The sequence below is a fragment of the Thermoascus crustaceus genome (genome assembly GCF_041956765.1).
Source record: "Thermoascus crustaceus strain CBS 181.67 unplaced genomic scaffold VTN00scaffold_2, whole genome shotgun sequence".
NCBI lineage: Eukaryota > Fungi > Ascomycota > Eurotiomycetes > Eurotiales > Thermoascaceae > Thermoascus > Thermoascus crustaceus.
The window spans coordinates 4,131,142-4,148,995 of record NW_027192528.1 but is presented as its reverse complement, the minus strand read 5'-3'; the positions used below and the strand labels follow the sequence as shown (position 1 = coordinate 4,148,995).

Sequence of the window (17,854 nt, the reverse complement as noted above, 5' to 3'; positions counted from 1 at the left end):
TGGTCTCGTTTGGATATAGGATCAGAGGAGCCTGAGGACGATGCTGTTGCTGCTGATGCGAAGGTCTCGAAAGAGACAATTGACCGTTTTATATATACCTCTCACCCCAGTGACCAGTGAAAATATGACTCGAGATTTTGGGGCATTGATGAGTAAACAGATGTGGAGTACCTTTGTCATCAAACTGCCGTAGGGCGTTGTAGATAGTCCTCCACTCATTATACCAGAACCCACAGTGATGTAAAGGATCCTCCCTCCGATAAAAGCATATAAGTCAGCGTATGATTGTAAACGACCTCGATTCGGTCCGCTAGGCACTATTATATGGTATAGTATCGAGATAAACCATGGACAGAATCCTTGTTTTGAGCTTAGACATCAGCCTGCATAACCAGCCATGTTCAGCGTGTCCGGAGTTAGTAGGTATGATCCACGGTGCAGCTGAAGTGTTCTCGTCTAAATCCTGAATTTCCCTTTCCAGTCTCGTTGGTGACAGCTACGTGACCTGTAAGACTGCAACTCAAGTCACAAGAGTAAGGGTTCATGTAGTAACCACGTCCACTCATCCTCTCGAGCGAACTGATACTCCTGGCTTCAGATGTATGCATAAACTTGCATTGCCTAGTGACCTCTATAAGATAGGTATTACGGACGTAAAAAAGAAAATACCAGCTGTGCTTTACATTAAAGCGTAGGTGAATGGTACTATTCCCTCGCCTTCGTGAACCCGCCCCCCTCCATGCTTTCGAATACTTAGCAATGGTTAAATCAAGCAGGCAATTTTATTCTATGTTCAAGAGAGACCCTCAACATTCTTCCAATCACAGTGAGTGAGACAGCAGCTATTAATGTCTTACGCCTAGTGTATTATTGTCTACCTGCTATGCAAACACCTTAGTAAGGCGAAGGTGAAAAGGCACTGTAATATATTAGAACGCGTGATACTTCGCTAATCATTTGTCTTGACACCTTCCATGCTGACTGTACCTCATATCGCATATGGGACACCTTAAACCCGAACATCAACGAACCAAATGTATTATTATCCATGTATTCTAAACTAGCGTTGTAGGTAACGGTCGACTGTTCTCAGAGAATAAGACAAATGCTATTAACCATTTAAAAAAGGGCTATGCAAGCTGACTCGATGCAAGCTAATCCAAACGAGATGGATGTTTCTCGGGTTCACCTGTTACTTGCTTTTGAGAAACGGGGTACTGTTTAGTGTCAGCTCTTGGGTAGATGTGTCATGGGATTCCTAAGTAGACCGCAGCTGCTGCTACATGACGTATTGTTTTTCTTTCTATGGCGCAGGGTATAAGCCCTATGTCTCGGAATTGGAGTGTAACGCGGGGTCAATGTGCGCTATCCGATCTCTCCAACTTTCGCCCACTGGTACCTATTGCTGAGGAGGACCAGAACCAACCAATGGACAATAAGAATCGAAGTGATCTATCACCATATTTACATTTTGCGGTGTGCAGAGGCACAGAGATCCAACCCTTCTCCAAGGGTCTGATCTCACACCACTCCAGAGCAATGGGAGCATCAAATTAGACTGGCTCATTAAGCACGGCAGAAGCTAGTCGATCTTTATGAAAGAATTATGAGATGAATCTGACAAGATAATCAACAAATGCCGAGAGACGGCTCTGAGAGGTTGTGGAGACGGTATGAAGAAGTAAGATGCACCACAAAATGCCTGAACGTCCCAGAGTGTTGTATTTCCATGAACTCTTAGCTAAATACTTTCTCCAGAAAGATTGAGATCGTCCGTCATGGTGGATGATATCTCGAAAGCCGGGGAGCACGAAGACCCATCAAGATGGCTTCCATGAAACATGCGAAATGGCATCCCACACACATGTTCGGCGTATGCGAGATCATTGAGCGGTGCCACACGTGGATGGAATGCGGAGTACGCAGGGACCTTTCCCCGTTCTGCCCTCATCCAGAGCGATGGACACCCGTTCTTCGAGGAACAACGGCTCTGCAACCACTCAAGAGGTGGAGTTTGTCACATATACGGTCTTGGCAGTGGGAACGAGTCTTTGCCATCCGCCCCGTCCGCTTTTCTCTAGTGCCGATCTTTCCTCACAGAGTCTTCTCTCACCGTCGTTCACCTGCCGTCGTCAGTCGGGTGGACCGCCAAGAAAGAAACACCGCCAGCAGAGAGGTCTTGCTCTCTGAGTTCGAAGCTTCGATTGAATCGATTCGATGTTTGGCCACCCCACCCCATTCATCGTGTCTACTCCACCTGTTTCTTGGCGCCCCTTTTCGACCTTCTCTGTCATGCCTATGCACAGTGTCCTGCAGTGGCTGTGAGGGCTTGAGAGGTATCAAATTGCGCTTTATGGAGCTGCATGTGCTGATCCTTCGGCTGCAAGGGGTCTGTTCCTCTCATTTTCTGCGGTCCTTTTCGATAATCTAGAGCCCATTGCAACCTATCACGGAACATGCGGACTCCGGATCCGTGACTTGTCATTTGTCTTCCTTATCGAAAAGATGGGGGCCGATCGCGGGCTGGGACCCATGGATGTTCGATTGTACTTCCTGTTCAAGCCATAGGGTAGCAGGCCCAACGACTGTGCCCCTCTTGGGCCAGTACGCAGTAAAGCTTGTTAAGCTGACTGGCTGTTGCGATGTCTTGCAATGGTGCCTGTTAATCAATTTTCGTTTGAGCCTTTAGAGGATTGGAGCTCTTCCCCTGTTTATATAGCTGTACTCCATATTCTCTGGGGTATCTCTGCTCACACCATTTCGCTCTGTTTTATCGTCATTCTTTTAGTCTGTCATTCGTTCTTTTTCTTGTATCTATATCCTTTTTGGGCTGTTGATAGGGCTATCCACCCCGTCTGCACGCCATGACACGCCTATTTTCAACTGCCGTTTGCACGCTATTGCTTTCTCTCCAGGCCGTTGGTCAGTCATGGCCGTACTGGACCTACAAGACCGCGCCTTTCCAACCCCCGAAACTAGAAATTACTAAAACTGGCGAGACTGTCCCCGGCTCCATTTTCATTGGCCCTCGAGACAACCAGCCAGCCGGAACTGCAGCACTCATCTACGACGAGGATGGTAATCTGGTCTACCAGGGCCCACAAGAAGTGACGGCGAACTTTAGGGTTCAGAAGCTCTTCGGTCGCGACGTGATCACCTTCTGGGCTGGTGAGATGATGGAAATCGGATTCGGTTACGGCACGGTCCACATCCTTGATGACACATACAAGGAGATCTACACAGTTAAGCTGACGGACAACTTTGTCAGCCCAACTGGCGAAACTAAGGACTCCTACATCGATCTTCATGAGAGTACAATCACACCCCGCAACACGCTGCTCGTAACCGCCTACAACGTCACCCAAGCCGATTTGCGCTCGATTGGAGGCGCTGAGGATGGTTGGATTCTCGATGGGCAGTTCTACGAGATTGATATCCGTACAAACGAAATCCTGTATTCGTGGAGTGCCCTAGACCATCCCGATGATCTCCCATTCACCGATTCAAAGCAGGGCCTGGCAGACTCAGGTACCTCTCAGGAACATGGGTGGGACGCTTACCACATTAACGCTGTCGAACTTGTAAATGAGGGATACATGATCTCCATCCGCCACTATTGGTCAGGTTACTATATTAACAACGATGGAACCGTCAGATGGCAGCTCAGCGTAAGTCACCTTCACCACTGTGGACGTATGAGAAGCTGATGGGCCGTAGGGCGAGGACGGCGGTGATTTCAAGCAGGGCGAGGGCTGCGGGTTTGCCTGGCAACATGACATTCGGGTGTTTAATGAGACTAACGAGGGTCTCGTTTTGACTATGTTCAACAATGCCAACACCCCGACTTCCTCGCAGGGTCCTTCTACCGGTCTCCGTCTGGGTGTCGATCTGGCAAACATGGCCGTTTCGAACCTTCAGACCCTTAATGATCCTAATGATGAAACCCACAGCGTTAGCCAGGGCAGCTATCAGCTCCTGGACAACTCCGCTGCCTCCCACGGCTTCGTGAACTATGGCTCTATTACCAAGGTCAAAGAATTCGACGCTGCAGGCAACGTGCTCTTGACGGCTCGGTTCGGTCCGGATAACCAGGTTGCATCATACCGCGGCTACAAGCAAGAATGGCATGCCACGCCTTTCTGGCAGCCCGCTGTCGTCGTCAGCAGAACTGCCCCCAACACTGTGGAGGTGGCCATGAGCTGGAACGGTGCCACTGACTACGACAACTGGGCCATCTACGGCGGCAACTCCGAGGAAGCCGCTAACAAGACTTTGATCGCCACCGTGCCGCGGACGGGATTTGAGACGGTGAAGACCCTCGAGAATTTGAAGGAGAAGTATATCCAGGTTGTTGCTCAACAGGACAGCAGTAGCCTTGGATACTCCAGCATCATCAGCGTCTAAAGTTGGGACTTCCCTTCCCTTATCCAGGTATCCCAGTATCTGCCTTGTCTGTCTCTGGTGTCGCAGGGGAAAACAGAGACACGCATGAGAGAGGATACGAGTCGAACTGGAAATTATTCGACTTAACGCAGTTTTCTTTGTTTGATATCCATGGCCGAACCTATCAATATATATATGTGTGTGTGTGTTTGGGGTCGCATCATGGCTCGAGTCATCAACCGATGATGGCTGCCTCTTGCGGCAGTACATATTTAGACCCTGAGTGTTTACATTGCGAGACCTCTTCTATTCATGAATGTATATAATATAAAATGGTGCAAATACTTTTTCTTTCTATTTCTAAGCTGTCCCTTAGCTTTCTACAGTGCTTCGTCTTCGAGGCCTATTCTATAGTACATGTGCTATTTAGTCAAATGGACAACCGCTTGCAACGACTGATACTCTACAGCATTTTGCAAGAGATTCCCCAAAGTCGATACAATGACTGCAGTTCGCGACATGCCTCTCTCTCCGTAGGGGCAATGGTCAAACCATACATTCAGGCTCTTGTATACTGTCTTTTAGCTCGTTTCTCGACGGAAGGGTGGGGTGGTCGGGATTGGCTTCAACGCTCTGTCTATCTGAGCTGGAGATGGCTGCGCTGCCTGACTACGGAGTATTATTATAGTCCCTGCTATATAAAGCCAGTGAAGGAGAATATTTGGTGTATCCACATTTGAACTCTCAAGGGTATGGATCTTCCGAATCAGGAAAGTTGGCTGGAGGTCACGGTGACCACTGGCATCCACAATGAGCATTAACGCCAAACAGCTAGTGCCGAATTAAGCACTTTCATACGTATGCCCTCATGTTGGACCAGTCGAGGGATCTACCTTTACCATGGATGCAGGCGGGTTTGGAAATAACAGCATGCCACGTTGATCCCTAGACCTAGCATTATTCCTGTTTACAGCCTACTTAGATACCTATTTTTGGTTCCCGCGTTTGCGTGGTACAGGAAATTCCAGGTCCGAGCTTTAAATTCGTTATCCGAATGGATATACCGTGCCGTTAGGTATCAACAGGGAAGGATAATGTAGTACGGAGTACAGAGCAAAGTATGTGCAAGAGATCGCCTCATTGAACCAGGTGAGTGTCGTTCGAAGTATTCCTGTCCTCCGATTTCCAATACTCTATTCCATTCAAATGTAGAAAAGATGCAGTTTCAGAAGCTAGCGAGGAAAGTCATAGCCAGACGAACATACTATTATCGCGTCCTAGCACTGCTGTGGGACCTGCAGGAGTCGGGAAAGTTAAAAAGGGTAGCAAACTCGATCTCATCCGGAATACTGGGATACAAGAGAACAGTGGGGACCTTCCGTCGTCAATGGAATTGGCAGCCAAGTCAATGTTACATATGTTAAGGGGGGTCGAGGTATTAGGCGCATACTACTCTACTCGGACCTAACTCGGAATTTCGCAAATCGCTCAGGTAACCTTTGAACCCGACGGAAGGGGTGCAGAGTAGAGCAGAGGTGCAGTTCTCTCGTGGACCACACCTAACTAACTGCATTCTCATTGGAGAGGTCCAGGACTTCTCGAGCCAGGAACCGCTTCCTCGACTGTGAATCTGATTCTGGAGGATTTTATGCGTGAAGGAAAGGCTGGGCGGCGCACGTAACCGCCCGAGTCCGTCCGCCGCACCATCGCGAACCCCTTCCGTCCAACAATATCCTCTGTTCGGTAGTCTACTTTCCATGCCGGTCTGAACCAAGTCAATCGGTTTGTCCTGGTTGCATTAAGTACGATATTTCTTCTGAGACACCTGCCTGGAGCGAAGACGGCTGTTAGCCTGAACAGGAGGCACCTGGCTAACCGTATCACAAACAATCTCTCGGTATCTACTACGGTGTGAACCTATCCAGCTAGTGATGAGAAGATTCCTGTCTCACTCAGTCATAGGACCTACACAATTGCTACCTTGGTTCATGGAATCCCTTTTCTCATGGCCTTACTGCCAGGTGGAGATGATGTCATGACCTTATTCTCAATATCTCCTATTCTCGGCTCTGTCTCTCCGACAGGACGTCCATGGCCCAATTTTCTCTATATCCTGCTAGGAGACCCGGTTTCTGTGGCCCAACTACAGGCAGAGCCATCGAACAAGGAGTCGGGAACTCCGCATTGCCGGATTTAGGCACGATACGGATTGAGATCGCAGACTCCCATCACAAGAAGCTTTTTATAGAAGCATCATGGTCGTATAGTCATCACAAAGTAGGCTGAACGACTCATCGACAGTCACAACGACCCGTAACGGGTACTCGCAAGTGAGACAGGAGACAAAAAGGCGGCTCCGTACGGCTCTATATAAGGGAGACTCAAGACATGCCATCTCATATCCAAGTGATAATAATCTATATAATACGAAAAATCTACTCTACTTAATAATAACTGCAAACTCCTGCAAAGCAACAATGCATTTCACCAGCCTCGTCCTAGCTGCCACGGCAACCCTCGCCTCCCTGGCCCACGCAGCCAGCAACGCCATCATCGTCAACCACTGCAACACAACCATCTACCTCTGGTCTGTCGGTTCGAGTGTCGGGCCCCAAGTCACGATTAAACCCAACGCCAACTACACAGAGTCCTTCCGTGTCGACAGGACCTCCGGCGGGATCGCGCTCAAGATCACGCGCGTCGAGCACGGTCTGTACACCGGCGAGCCGCAGACCATCTTCGCATACAACCTGCAGGGTAACCAGATCTGGTACGATCCATCGGATGTCTTTGGTGACCCTTTCCACGGGAGCCGGGTGGAATTGGTCCCGTCAGACCGCTCATGCGGTTCCATTACGTGGGCACATGGCCTGCCGTCGGGAGGCAGCGAGGTCAAGGCTTGCCAGTCTGGGACGGACCTGACCTTGACGACCTGCTGAGCGGGAGTAACTATCATTCGATTGGAACAGAGGGTCAGCACTCGTTCCTTTAGTCTTTTAATACGAGTACCTAACAGTTGAACAACTAAATTTGTACCTGACACTCATTTACTGATATTCTTGAACAGAGACAGAAATGGACGGAAAGTCTCCCGTTACGTTTCTTTCCTACCAATTAATTGCATAGGGCCTGAGTAGGTACGAATGTGACCGAGAAATTGCGCTGAAAAAAAAAGGAGCTGTTCGTGATTTATTCTGTACCTGGATTTTCTTTTTGCTTTGGCATCTACAAAAGCTGGATGGAAGAACGATAATACTTGGTAATGGGTACCTAGTCTGTCTTTATCCAAATAAAACAATCCCGTCAGGGGTTTCAAATGAGGAAATATGGCCTGTACTACGTCATATGCCAAAGCTACCGTTGACTCTGATGCCACGTATCTCAGCAGTCCTTGATGCTTGATCCCGCAGTAGTAACCTGTGCGTCAGCTATATGCATAGGGGGGATAGAGACGTATGCCTAGAAGAATGAATCTCAGCACGTGGTGGCAATCGGAAGGCAAGATAGATAATAACACATGACCACAATGTCCCTGGTACAAGTTACCTAAGTACCCAAGTCAGGTGGAGTATTCCATGGGTACCTGCGGAAATAAATACCATAATAGTACTAGATATCTTTTTTTTTCTGCAACGGGAATATGGTATTGTCGATTAGACTGTACAGTGGCTCAGTACAACATCGGGTATCTATTGACCTACTTTATTTATCCTTATGTAGTAGGCTCCAACTACTTGATCTAGATGGGTGATGCACGTCAATATCCCGCTAGGTAAGCAGATCGGTAGGTGCTGTACCCACCCAGATAGGCAGTATAGGCACATTGTTCCAAGCCAATCCTGTCGAATTTTTTCCAATTCTAAAAGATAGTTCTGCCCTTTCTTCTACCTATCTTACTTAGCGTGTAAGAAACTGAGAGTAGATTATAATGTTGGAAAATGAAAGGTCTCATTATAGGGCATGTGCTATTGCAGCAAGATTAAGCTTAATTTAATTTCTTCTTCTTAACGACAGCGTTGGGGTTTTTTTGTCCTTATCAAGTTGAGTGAGTGGCGACTGCAACTAGACTAGATAGGTAGATTGTGTTTTTGTCTATTTTACATAGGAGCTAGACGGTATTTACTTCAAAGTCCTTTAAGGACTTGATTTTAATACCTTAGATACTGAGAAGTACCTGACTTTTCTGCAAAACGGAACGATTGTGCCCTCGTGATGTGTTGTTATCTGTGGATCTAAGCAGGGCACTTGGGCTAGTACGCAAGTTGCCTAATACGTAATAATCCGAGGGGCCTCGATGACAACATGTTGTTCCTGCAGGTGTCAGGTTCGGCAATATTGTCCCTTCCAGTTAAGAGGAAAAAAAAATATGAAGTAGACAGTTCTCTTTTTACATTCAAGATTGATACGACGCGATCTCCCTCCACTCTAGACAGATCACGAGAGACATTGAAACAATATGGACAAATCATCTATTTTAATACTTTTAAAGCAAGCCCGAGGTCGACATCCACTCTGATCATGCGGTCAAGCGTGAGTGAAGCTCGGTCCGGACAAGTAGCCGACCGTGACCGGAGGCTTTCCCGCCCCCGCATTCTTAGTAGGACTCCGCGCTTAACGGCCAACTCCCCCCGGTCATATATGGCCTCCTCCCCGAGGGCCAGCTACTGCATCTATTTCCCTCATTCTTCTTCTATTCATTTCTTCTTTATACTCTTCAGTCCCTCTACAAAGACCTCTGATTATTGTTGTTGATACCCCTGCGACTCTCGCATGACCTGTCTTACAGCCAAGACTCCCTTCCCCGCATCCCCAGAAACCCAAATCTACTACATCCAACGACCAAACAACAATGGCACCCATCTCCCCCGCGATCCGCATTGCCCCCTCCGCAACACAACGAGCCCTCAACCTCCTCCGCACCGTGCAATTCACCCACCCGCCTACCTGCCCCTGCCACTCGAACCCCAACCACCACCACCACGAGCAACGACAGACGCTGAACAATGTCCGGCGACACCTGGCCACGCCCGTCGACACGTCCCGACAGAAGGAGTATGCGTTCGAAATGGCGGCGTCAAGTATCCGATTCGGACCTGGCGCGACGAAAGAGGTAGGGATGGATTTTAAGAATCTGGGGGCGAAGAAGGTGTGTGTGGTGACGGACGTGAATGTGGGGAAGTTGGATGCGATGAAGCAGGTGGTGGAGGGGCTGACGAAGGAGGGGATCGAGTTTACCGTGTTTGATAGGGTGAGGGTAGAGCCGAAGGATAGTTCGTAAGTTTTCTTTTATACCGTCTTGTCTGGGTCAAGATGAGAAAGGGAGTCAAGGCTGACGTTTGATAGAATCAAGGAGGCTATCGCATTCGCCAAGCCCTACAACCCGGATGCGTTCCTTGCTGTTGGTAGGTTCAATAACCTGAAGGACAAATCCTGCATCGCTTGAACAAGATCTGACGTTTCAGGTGGTGGCTCCGTCATCGACACCACCAAGCTCATGAACCTTTACACCGTCTTCCCCGACGCCGACTTCCTCGACTTCGTCAACGCCCCTCTCGGCAAGGGCCTCCCCATCACCAAGCCATTGAAGCCCCTCATCGCGGTACCTACCACAGCCGGTACTGGCTCTGAGACCACCGGTACCGCAATCTTCGATCTCGTCTCCAAGAGAGCCAAAACTGGCGTCGCACACCGCGCCCTCAAGCCCACCCTGGGTATCTGTGATCCCATCAACACACGTACCATGCCCTCCGCCGTCCACGCCGCTTCCGGTTTGGATGTGCTCTGCCATTCTCTTGAATCGTGGACCGCCATCCCCTTCAACGAGCGTATCCCCCGTCCCATGAATCCGATCAACCGCCCCGCCTACCAGGGTGCGAACCCCATTTCTGATATCTTCTCCCTGCAAGCCCTCCGCAGCACGGTCAAATACCTGCCGCGTGCAGTTAAGGATCCCGATGACTTTGAAGCCCAGTCTCAGATGCTCTTGGCCGCGACACTGGCCGGTGTCGGGTTCGGCAACGCGGGTGTCCATCTCTGCCACGGCATGAGCTACCCGATCTCGGGCCAGAACCCGGGGTACAAGCACAACGGGTACGCCGTCGACCACCCCATTATTCCCCACGGTGTCTCCGTGGCCGTGTCGGCGCCGGCCGTCTTTCGTTTCACCGCGGCATCGAACCCAGACCGCCATCTTGCTGCTGCGGAGGCGTTTGGTGTCGACATCTCCAACGTGAAGCGCGAGAGCGCCGGTGAGGTCCTTGGTGAAGCAATCGCCGAGTTCCTGATCAAGTTGGGCGACCAACCGCGCGGTCTTAAGGCCCTTGGATTCAAGTCGTCGGACATCGACGGATTGATTGAGGGCACGATTCCGCAGAAGCGGGTGCTGATGCTGGCGCCAAACCTGAGTGAGGAGCTCCAGGCTGAGAAGGAAGAGCTGAGGAAGCTTTTCGAGGACTCCATGGAGTATTAGTTCATGATTTATCCGTTATCCTGCATTGTCTGTCGAATTTAGCGTTTGTATATAGGATTCAGTCGCGGGTAAGTCGAGTCACAGCTGGATACGTATGAGTACTTATGAGCAGACTTGAAAAAGGTGGTAAATTCCTGTTGTTATCAAAACGCCGAAAAATGTACTCATGGTGAAAAGAGAGAATTAAATTATCCACGTTCAAGAAATAGACGAGAACTAATCGTTTGCGTCTCGTTTATCCCATGCCGTGGTCATTAATGATATAAGTAGATGTATCGACGCTTGATACCATATCTTGCTGCAGTCTGTTCCAACGCGGAAATGCACTGTATATAAAGAAGCCAAAATGCAAGGGCCATTATGCCTTGTCAGCACACTGCAGTCCATGTTTTATAGCTTCAAACACGACTGGTAAAACTGGAGCTCAAAAATGGGTATTGTGTATAAATTGTCACGGTAGATTGCGCATAGTAGTTTTGCATAGATAACCCACAATCTGCAGCTGGATGAGAAGCTCTGGATGCTTCAGAAGTCGAATTATTATCGTCCCATTGAGTTCATGGTGGAAGCGGCATTGGGAAACACTGCGTTGTCCCTCTTGCTGTCAGAGCGTGCTAAGAGCCCTCTTTCAGAGTGTGGGGCCTTTTGAGTCAAGATTGCTTCTGGTGGTCGTCCATCATTCCATGGGACTAGCGAAGAGACACTTTTCAAAGGACAGGGGCGTTCCGAGTGAATCGACAGTTACGCACCTGAAAAAAGGTGCATCGATGTTGGAAAGTCAACTCCATGTCGACGTCGATGTGTTATGGAATTCAAAAGAATACCTAGGTTGGGTCCATCAATCCTCAATCTCTTCGATGACGGCGGTCACTGCATCCTTTCCCTTGCCGCTGGGATCATCCTCGTCCCGCAGCTCGTATACGATTTCCGTTCCCAGCATCCCCATCGATGACGCGATGCGGTCGAGCCAGGTAACAGCCCGAGGATCGGTCTTATCAGACGTCTTTGACGGTCCACGACCAATCTCGGAGACGATGCGGAACGGTAAAGAGAACGTCTGGGGTGTCTCGTGTACAGTGGAGATGGTCTGTGGACTGGACCCAGAAGAGGAGGATGATTGGGAGCCGAAATCGGCAGACGGAGTCGGTGAGGGGATCTCCTCGACTCGGGAGGATGAGTTTGTGTCATTCTCGGGCGAGTCGACTCTGATCGTTCGGAGCAGTTGGTCGAGAGCCGCAACGGTGCTGTTGGCTCCCCGCAGGAGAAGAGACGGGCTGGTTTCGGGAAACACCTCAGGGACCGGCCCGACGAAGTTGCTGGGTCTGTATACGAACCCATGCGTCCGTTGGCTGTGTGCGGCAATGCAGGACGTCAGTTCATCGATTAGCACAATGAGCTTGCTACGCGTGCCACGAATGCGCTGGACAAGAGATGCTACTTCCTCGGGAGGGGAAGACAGTGTGATTGCGCGCGCTTCACTCAGGTGTCTCGGACACTTTGCGATCTCCATAAAGATTAATTCCGATATGTTGACGAAGGCAGACCATTCTCCTGGCTTCTGGGAGTCCTCCTCCCGCACTTTGACAGCAAATTGCTGCCACTCTTCCTCGTCAAGGAAGCATGGTTTCCCCTCGAAGAAGGCCGTTGCAATCAGAAATCCTCTGAATGCGATATAGCATGAACGTCCAAACCCCGTCTCGTGGGCCTTCACACCACGGCTAAGCATCAGTCGCTTGACACCATCTGCATGTCGGGCCCAAGCATCTTTCGATGTCCGCGCATACATCTCATAGACGCTAAGCATCATGACGGTACTGAGCATGTCATCTGACAACGCCTCGTCCGTATCCAAGGCCTTGATAACCCCCCTCAAAGCCATCGCGTACATTTGGCGGCTGGCCCTGAGGAGGCGCGGGTCCTTGGTCAGATGGGCCAGGTATACGCCGCTGAGGCAGCAGACACTTGAGTCTTGGTAGGGATGGGAACCGAAGTTCCGCACAATATATTCTGGGAAGGACGGGTCAGTTCCTGCTCGAAACCTGTTGTGGAAATAGAGCGTAGGGAACGCCGCGGAGACAAAGTCTGCGAACACTTGTGGTTGCTGGCTGACGAAGGCCTTGCGGACGAGCGATGGAGAGAAGCTCTCATCCATGGAGGCTGCAGAAGCCTGGAGATGCATCAGTGCCATTGCATTGTCCTTAATCATGCTCGTGGCGGACGGAACAGGAACTCCGCCAACACCGCTGCTGTCCAAATGCATACTGGGACGCCGTGATGACCGCTTATGTCGCCGTTGTAGGCCTGGGCCTTCGTCCTGGAACTTCAGATCGCGGTTGTACCCCGGGCATGGGGATCTGTATCTTCGACATTGTGTGCACTCCGGACGAAGTTCGTCACACTGGTCAGGCCGCATCCATCAATGCGCAGTGAGTCCATGTAGTTATAGAGTACATCGTTGAAAGAACACGAGATTTATCAACTGACCTTGATATGCCTTTCGCGGCAGAGGGAACACCCTTTGCTGTAAGGAACACCGACCATTGTGCCATTATTCCCAAGCCCTTTGGTCGAAGCACTGCATTGAAGCGGGGAAGATATTTCTGGGCATTGACAAAGGAGCCTTTTTTTGCTTTACAAGCTCAAAGATCGGACAACTCACAGGTGGAGAATCGACTGCAGCACAACCAAGTTCAATACAGGTTCCTAGAAGCGAGAGATTAGATCGAAACGAGCTATTATTTAGACAAAAAACAAGGAACTACTCAGGTGGAGTACAGGCGGGGACGCGGACTATTCAGTAGCTGGCGGGGACGGATATGAAAATAGTAGCAACCTTTGGGGCTAAGAACACACCGATCGAACGTGCTGCTGGCGTTGCTGACAGGTCGGAGGGTGACCGGCTTCCCGTTGTGGATGCGCCGACCGGGGTGTCTAGCGGGGAAGACGGCGACGGGGAAAAGGGGTATCAACAGTTGACGTGGCCAGGGGCAATGGCGAAATATTCAAGTTTTGGGTTACCCAACCGGTACTGTGTATGTATACATATATGCTTGTCCTTCAAGCTGACGATAGGCAAATCCACGGTTCAAGTTGCTGAGGATGGAGTAGATAGAAGATCATCGCTGGCTAAACGCTTATTTCTTTTTGTTACGTGCCCAACACAACACCAGCCCCTCCCTGAGAGTCGACCAGATCACTTCTGTTGTATTGCCTGTACTATTCCTGAAAGCCTCAGCTTTGTACCACAAACGAGGATGTCGCACTTGCCACTTCAACAAAGGCAGTGCAGGTCGCGCAGACGACTTAAGCAAGTTCTAAGGCAGAAGTCTGGACAACGTAGGTCGGGAAACACCGTCTCAGTCTCACTAGAAGGGTCAGCGGGGATGGCTGCGAAAAGATTATCCGATGTGACGCTCCATTGTTAGAAAAAATGTGTTCTATGGAAGACATTAAACCCCGTTCATGATTGAAGCAGAGGCACCGTCGCATCAACAACCAGTACTGATCAAAGAATCCATGCATTGTGAATAGCTTGTCTGCCTACTTAGCCATTGAGGAGGAACGTTAAGACAGTTGATGAGCACATCTCTGCTTAGGCATATTTTGGCCGCCGATATTTTACTTTAGAGATTCCGCTAAAGCAGATATGCAGCAAAGGAACACATCGACAGCTAAAAGTTACCCCCGAATGCTGGTGCTATCCTGTGGATTCAGGACTGTCGAGAAGCCAACACCATCAAAGAGAAAGCCGTCGTCCGATCTCCCAGATTGCGAATCTGCGAATATGTGCCCCATCGCGGGGTTTAGCGTCTTGGGCTCTTAGCAAACGACAGGGAGTTAAGTTTTGGAAGTCCCTTAAAATGGAGTGCGGCGTAGTAAATCTCTCAATGGAGCTCTCGGACAGCCAGCCGTCTTCTTGCCCGGGGTCTTTACCCGACCTTCCATGGCATGATTGCTTTTGCTGGTATACCTAAGGCCAAACTCTCTGCTAAATTTCTATTCGCAGATCCTGTCAGGAGGCTTTAACCCTTCCTCAGCAGGAAACTTCCTTGCTGCTGTCACGCCAGTGGTGGATGGTTAGATCCCGCCATCTTACGCAGCATAATAAGTAATTTGCTCAGATGCTAGGGATGAGGCCGTGCTGACACCCACAGGTAACACAGATCCCATTTCAAAAGAAACAAATAAATGGACGAAAGGATTGGAACCGAGCTGATCGAAGTGATGGGGCTGCATAAGACCCCGCTTGCTCTATTACAGCATGATCGAGCAGGAGCGGCCCGCATCGAGCATGCCCTCTGCCCGTTTGTCTCCATGAGGTTTTATCTGTCCCTTCCTTTGTATTCTTTGCTTAAATTGAGATGCGGGAAAGCAGTATCTGCCATGCTCTCTTCTTTAACCTGGTAGAATAGTATTCTTATCTGTTATTCTTAAACGCAACGTACAAATCTGTGGTAGTGATCACAATGCCTTCCCTGAATAACGCGCAGCGCTACAAGGTCCTCGTTCCCGAGAAGCTTTCGCCAGATGGATTGGCGTTACTTCGAGGCACTCTCGAGGTCCACGAACGCAGTGGTCTGAACGCAGACGAGCTTCTAAGGATTATCCCCGGATACGACGCTCTGCTCGTGAGATCAGAGACAAAGGTGACAGCTACCTTGCTGCGGGCGGCGAAGAAGCTCAAAGTTGTCGCTAGGGCGGGAGTTGGGGTGGACAATGTTGGTGAGCAGCGACCATACATAGCTCAGAGTCTGAAGAAAATTGAATTCGTCCTAATTTCTTGTTATCGCAGATGTTGACACAGCTACGAAGCTTGGGATCGTTGTAGTCAACTCTCCCTCCGGAAACGTCCAAGCCGCTGCAGAGCACACGATTGCGTTACTTCTGTCTATGGCAAGGAATGTCCCAGAAGCTTGCAGTAGCATCAAAGGTGGGAAGTGGGAAAGAAGTAGACTTGTCGGGGTAGAAGTCAAGGGTAAAACTCTGGCGATTATTGGCCTGGGGAAAGGTACCAAAGAAGTGTTCTCTTGCACTTGACAATCAGACTGATACAATTGTGATGCAGTTGGCTTAACTGTCGCGAGACTGGCAAAAGGCTTGGGCATGAACGTGACTGCTCTTGATCCATACGCTTCTCCTGCTGTCGCTGCGTCTGCTTCGGTAACCCTCGTCTCGTCCCTGACTGAGCTGCTTCCCACCGCAGACTTCCTTACCATCCACACCCCGTTACTTGCATCCACCAAGGGCATGATATCCACATCAGAGTTGGCGCAGCTGAAAGCGGGCTCGCGCATCCTCAATGTGGCCCGGGGCGGGACTATCGACGAGGCCGCTCTCTTGACGGCTCTGGAATCTGGACATCTGGCTGGTGCTGCTGTCGATGTCTTTACTTCTGAGCCGCCAGCTCCGGACTCCACCGCAGCCAAGTTGATCGCTCATCCACGAGTAGTGGCCACGCCCCATCTGGGCGCATCGACGGTGGAAGCACAGGAAAACGTTTCTATTGACGTCTGCGAACAGGTCCTCCAGATTCTGGAGGGTGCCCTGCCTCGTAGCGCAGTGAACGCCCCGCTGGTCTTGCCAGAAGAGTACAAGAAACTGCAGCCATTCGTTCACCTCGTTGAGAAGATGGGAAGTCTGCACATCCAACACTACACCTCTACAATCACTGGACCGATGTATAGGAGCACGTACGATCTCATATATCAAGGAGAGGTCGCGAGTATCAGCAATACAAGGCCACTGTTTGCAGCTTTAATCAAGGGTCTGATGACGCCAATCAGTGGCTCCGCGGGTGTCAATATAAACATTGTCAATGCGGAACTCATAGCACGCGAACGCGGTATCGTCGTCAACGAACAGCACTCACGCGATCCTTCAACCCACCCATATTCCTCGCTCGTGAGTTTGGTTGCGAGGTCACCATCGCGAGCATCCTCGTGTGTAGGCGAAGACGTTACCAAGGCGGTTCCGTCGCCTCGTCAGCAGCGTCACCATATCATTTCTGGTACTTGTTCTGGGTCACAGCCCCTTATAAATCGCTTAGACCGCTTTCAGACCTCATTTGTTCCCGAAGGTACACTGCTTATTTGTGAGAACTACGACTCTCCCGGGAAGATCGGCGTTGTGGGAAGCATCCTTGGCAGAGAAAACGTCAATATCAACTTCATGGCGGTCGCTCCGGTGTCGAAAGAGCTTCCTATCGAGGTCAACGCAGGAATCCTGGATGCACGTTCGATAAACTCTGGAGGTGCTGTCCCCGGACAAGACAACGGGGAAATTGGGTCTGCCAAAGAGGCATTGATGATTCTTGGTGTCGATAGACCCGTTGAGGAACGGGTTGCGAACGCGCTGGTACAAGAAGGTGGAGTTCTGAGCGCGAGCGTTGTCACTCTGTAGGAGTGACAAATTAGAGTGAGCACGCCGGCTCCGAAAGATATGATAATCCACTCTCTTAGTAAGGATGGCGGCCAGAATGGAGCGCTCGCTCAACAATTTTGTTGTAGCGTCGGCAATTCCGACCTGTAGATACTGTTCGACACGACTAGGATATGCACTACTATTGAAAAACAAAGCATCTCCATAGAGGTCCACTAATCCTAGAACAAGGAAACTGTCCAAATTGGCCGTACACACCATTGGCCATGGCTGTAACGATCTGGTTACCACTCGAGGTCAGGAGCGAACTCTTTGGGCAGGACTTATGGCAGAATGAAATGGGTGTGCCCTTGGTCTTTCCGTAAAGCATAGGATATCAAAAATGAGATGATCTTGTTTTGCGTAGGTATATGGCAAGCACTGAGCTAACAACGGATCTTGATACAGCTTGACGGCTCTGTGAAGCCAGAGAGAAGCCATTCGAAGTAAGCATTATCTGAGCGCTGAAATAATAGTATCTACTCAATTAATGTTAAATAAAATTTTCTAATTAGCGCCTGCGTTCATCTTTATATGCCGAGATAGCTACTGCATAAGTACCAGCTGGAGGTTAAAACAGATTTG

At 49.9% G+C, this 17,854-nt stretch overlaps 5 protein-coding genes across 5 annotated transcripts; 4 read left to right on the top strand and 1 right to left on the bottom strand.

The window, feature by feature from the left end:
• Window positions 1-2,864: 2,864 nt before the first annotated feature.
• Window positions 2,865-4,404, top strand: VTN00DRAFT_4990 (uncharacterized protein; the record flags this gene model as incomplete). The annotated part of the gene is made up of 2 exons (XM_069431473.1): window positions 2,865-3,668; window positions 3,718-4,404. The coding sequence occupies 2 exons, from the start codon at window positions 2,865-2,867 to the stop codon at window positions 4,402-4,404; spliced, it is 1,491 nt and encodes a 496-aa protein (XP_069290505.1).
• Window positions 4,405-6,860: 2,456 nt separating this feature from the next.
• Window positions 6,861-7,322, top strand: VTN00DRAFT_4989 (uncharacterized protein; the record flags this gene model as incomplete). Its single annotated transcript, XM_069431471.1, has 1 exon — window positions 6,861-7,322. One exon carries the CDS (start codon window positions 6,861-6,863, stop codon window positions 7,320-7,322), a length of 462 nt encoding a protein of 153 aa, XP_069290504.1.
• A 1,910-nt stretch (window positions 7,323-9,232) lies between these two features.
• VTN00DRAFT_4988 (uncharacterized protein) lies at window positions 9,233-10,852 on the top strand (the record flags this gene model as incomplete). Its single annotated transcript, XM_069431470.1, has 3 exons — window positions 9,233-9,657; window positions 9,727-9,785; window positions 9,846-10,852. The coding sequence occupies 3 exons, from the start codon at window positions 9,233-9,235 to the stop codon at window positions 10,850-10,852; spliced, it is 1,491 nt and encodes a 496-aa protein (XP_069290503.1).
• An 838-nt stretch (window positions 10,853-11,690) lies between these two features.
• VTN00DRAFT_4987 (uncharacterized protein) lies at window positions 11,691-13,112 on the bottom strand (the record flags this gene model as incomplete). Its single annotated transcript, XM_069431469.1, has 1 exon — window positions 11,691-13,112. One exon carries the CDS (start codon window positions 13,110-13,112, stop codon window positions 11,691-11,693), a length of 1,422 nt encoding a protein of 473 aa, XP_069290502.1.
• A 2,206-nt stretch (window positions 13,113-15,318) lies between these two features.
• VTN00DRAFT_4986 (uncharacterized protein) lies at window positions 15,319-17,251 on the top strand (the record flags this gene model as incomplete). The annotated part of the gene is made up of 3 exons (XM_069431468.1): window positions 15,319-15,574; window positions 15,645-15,860; window positions 15,918-17,251. The coding sequence occupies 3 exons, from the start codon at window positions 15,319-15,321 to the stop codon at window positions 17,249-17,251; spliced, it is 1,806 nt and encodes a 601-aa protein (XP_069290501.1).
• Between the last annotated feature and the right edge of the window lie 603 nt (window positions 17,252-17,854).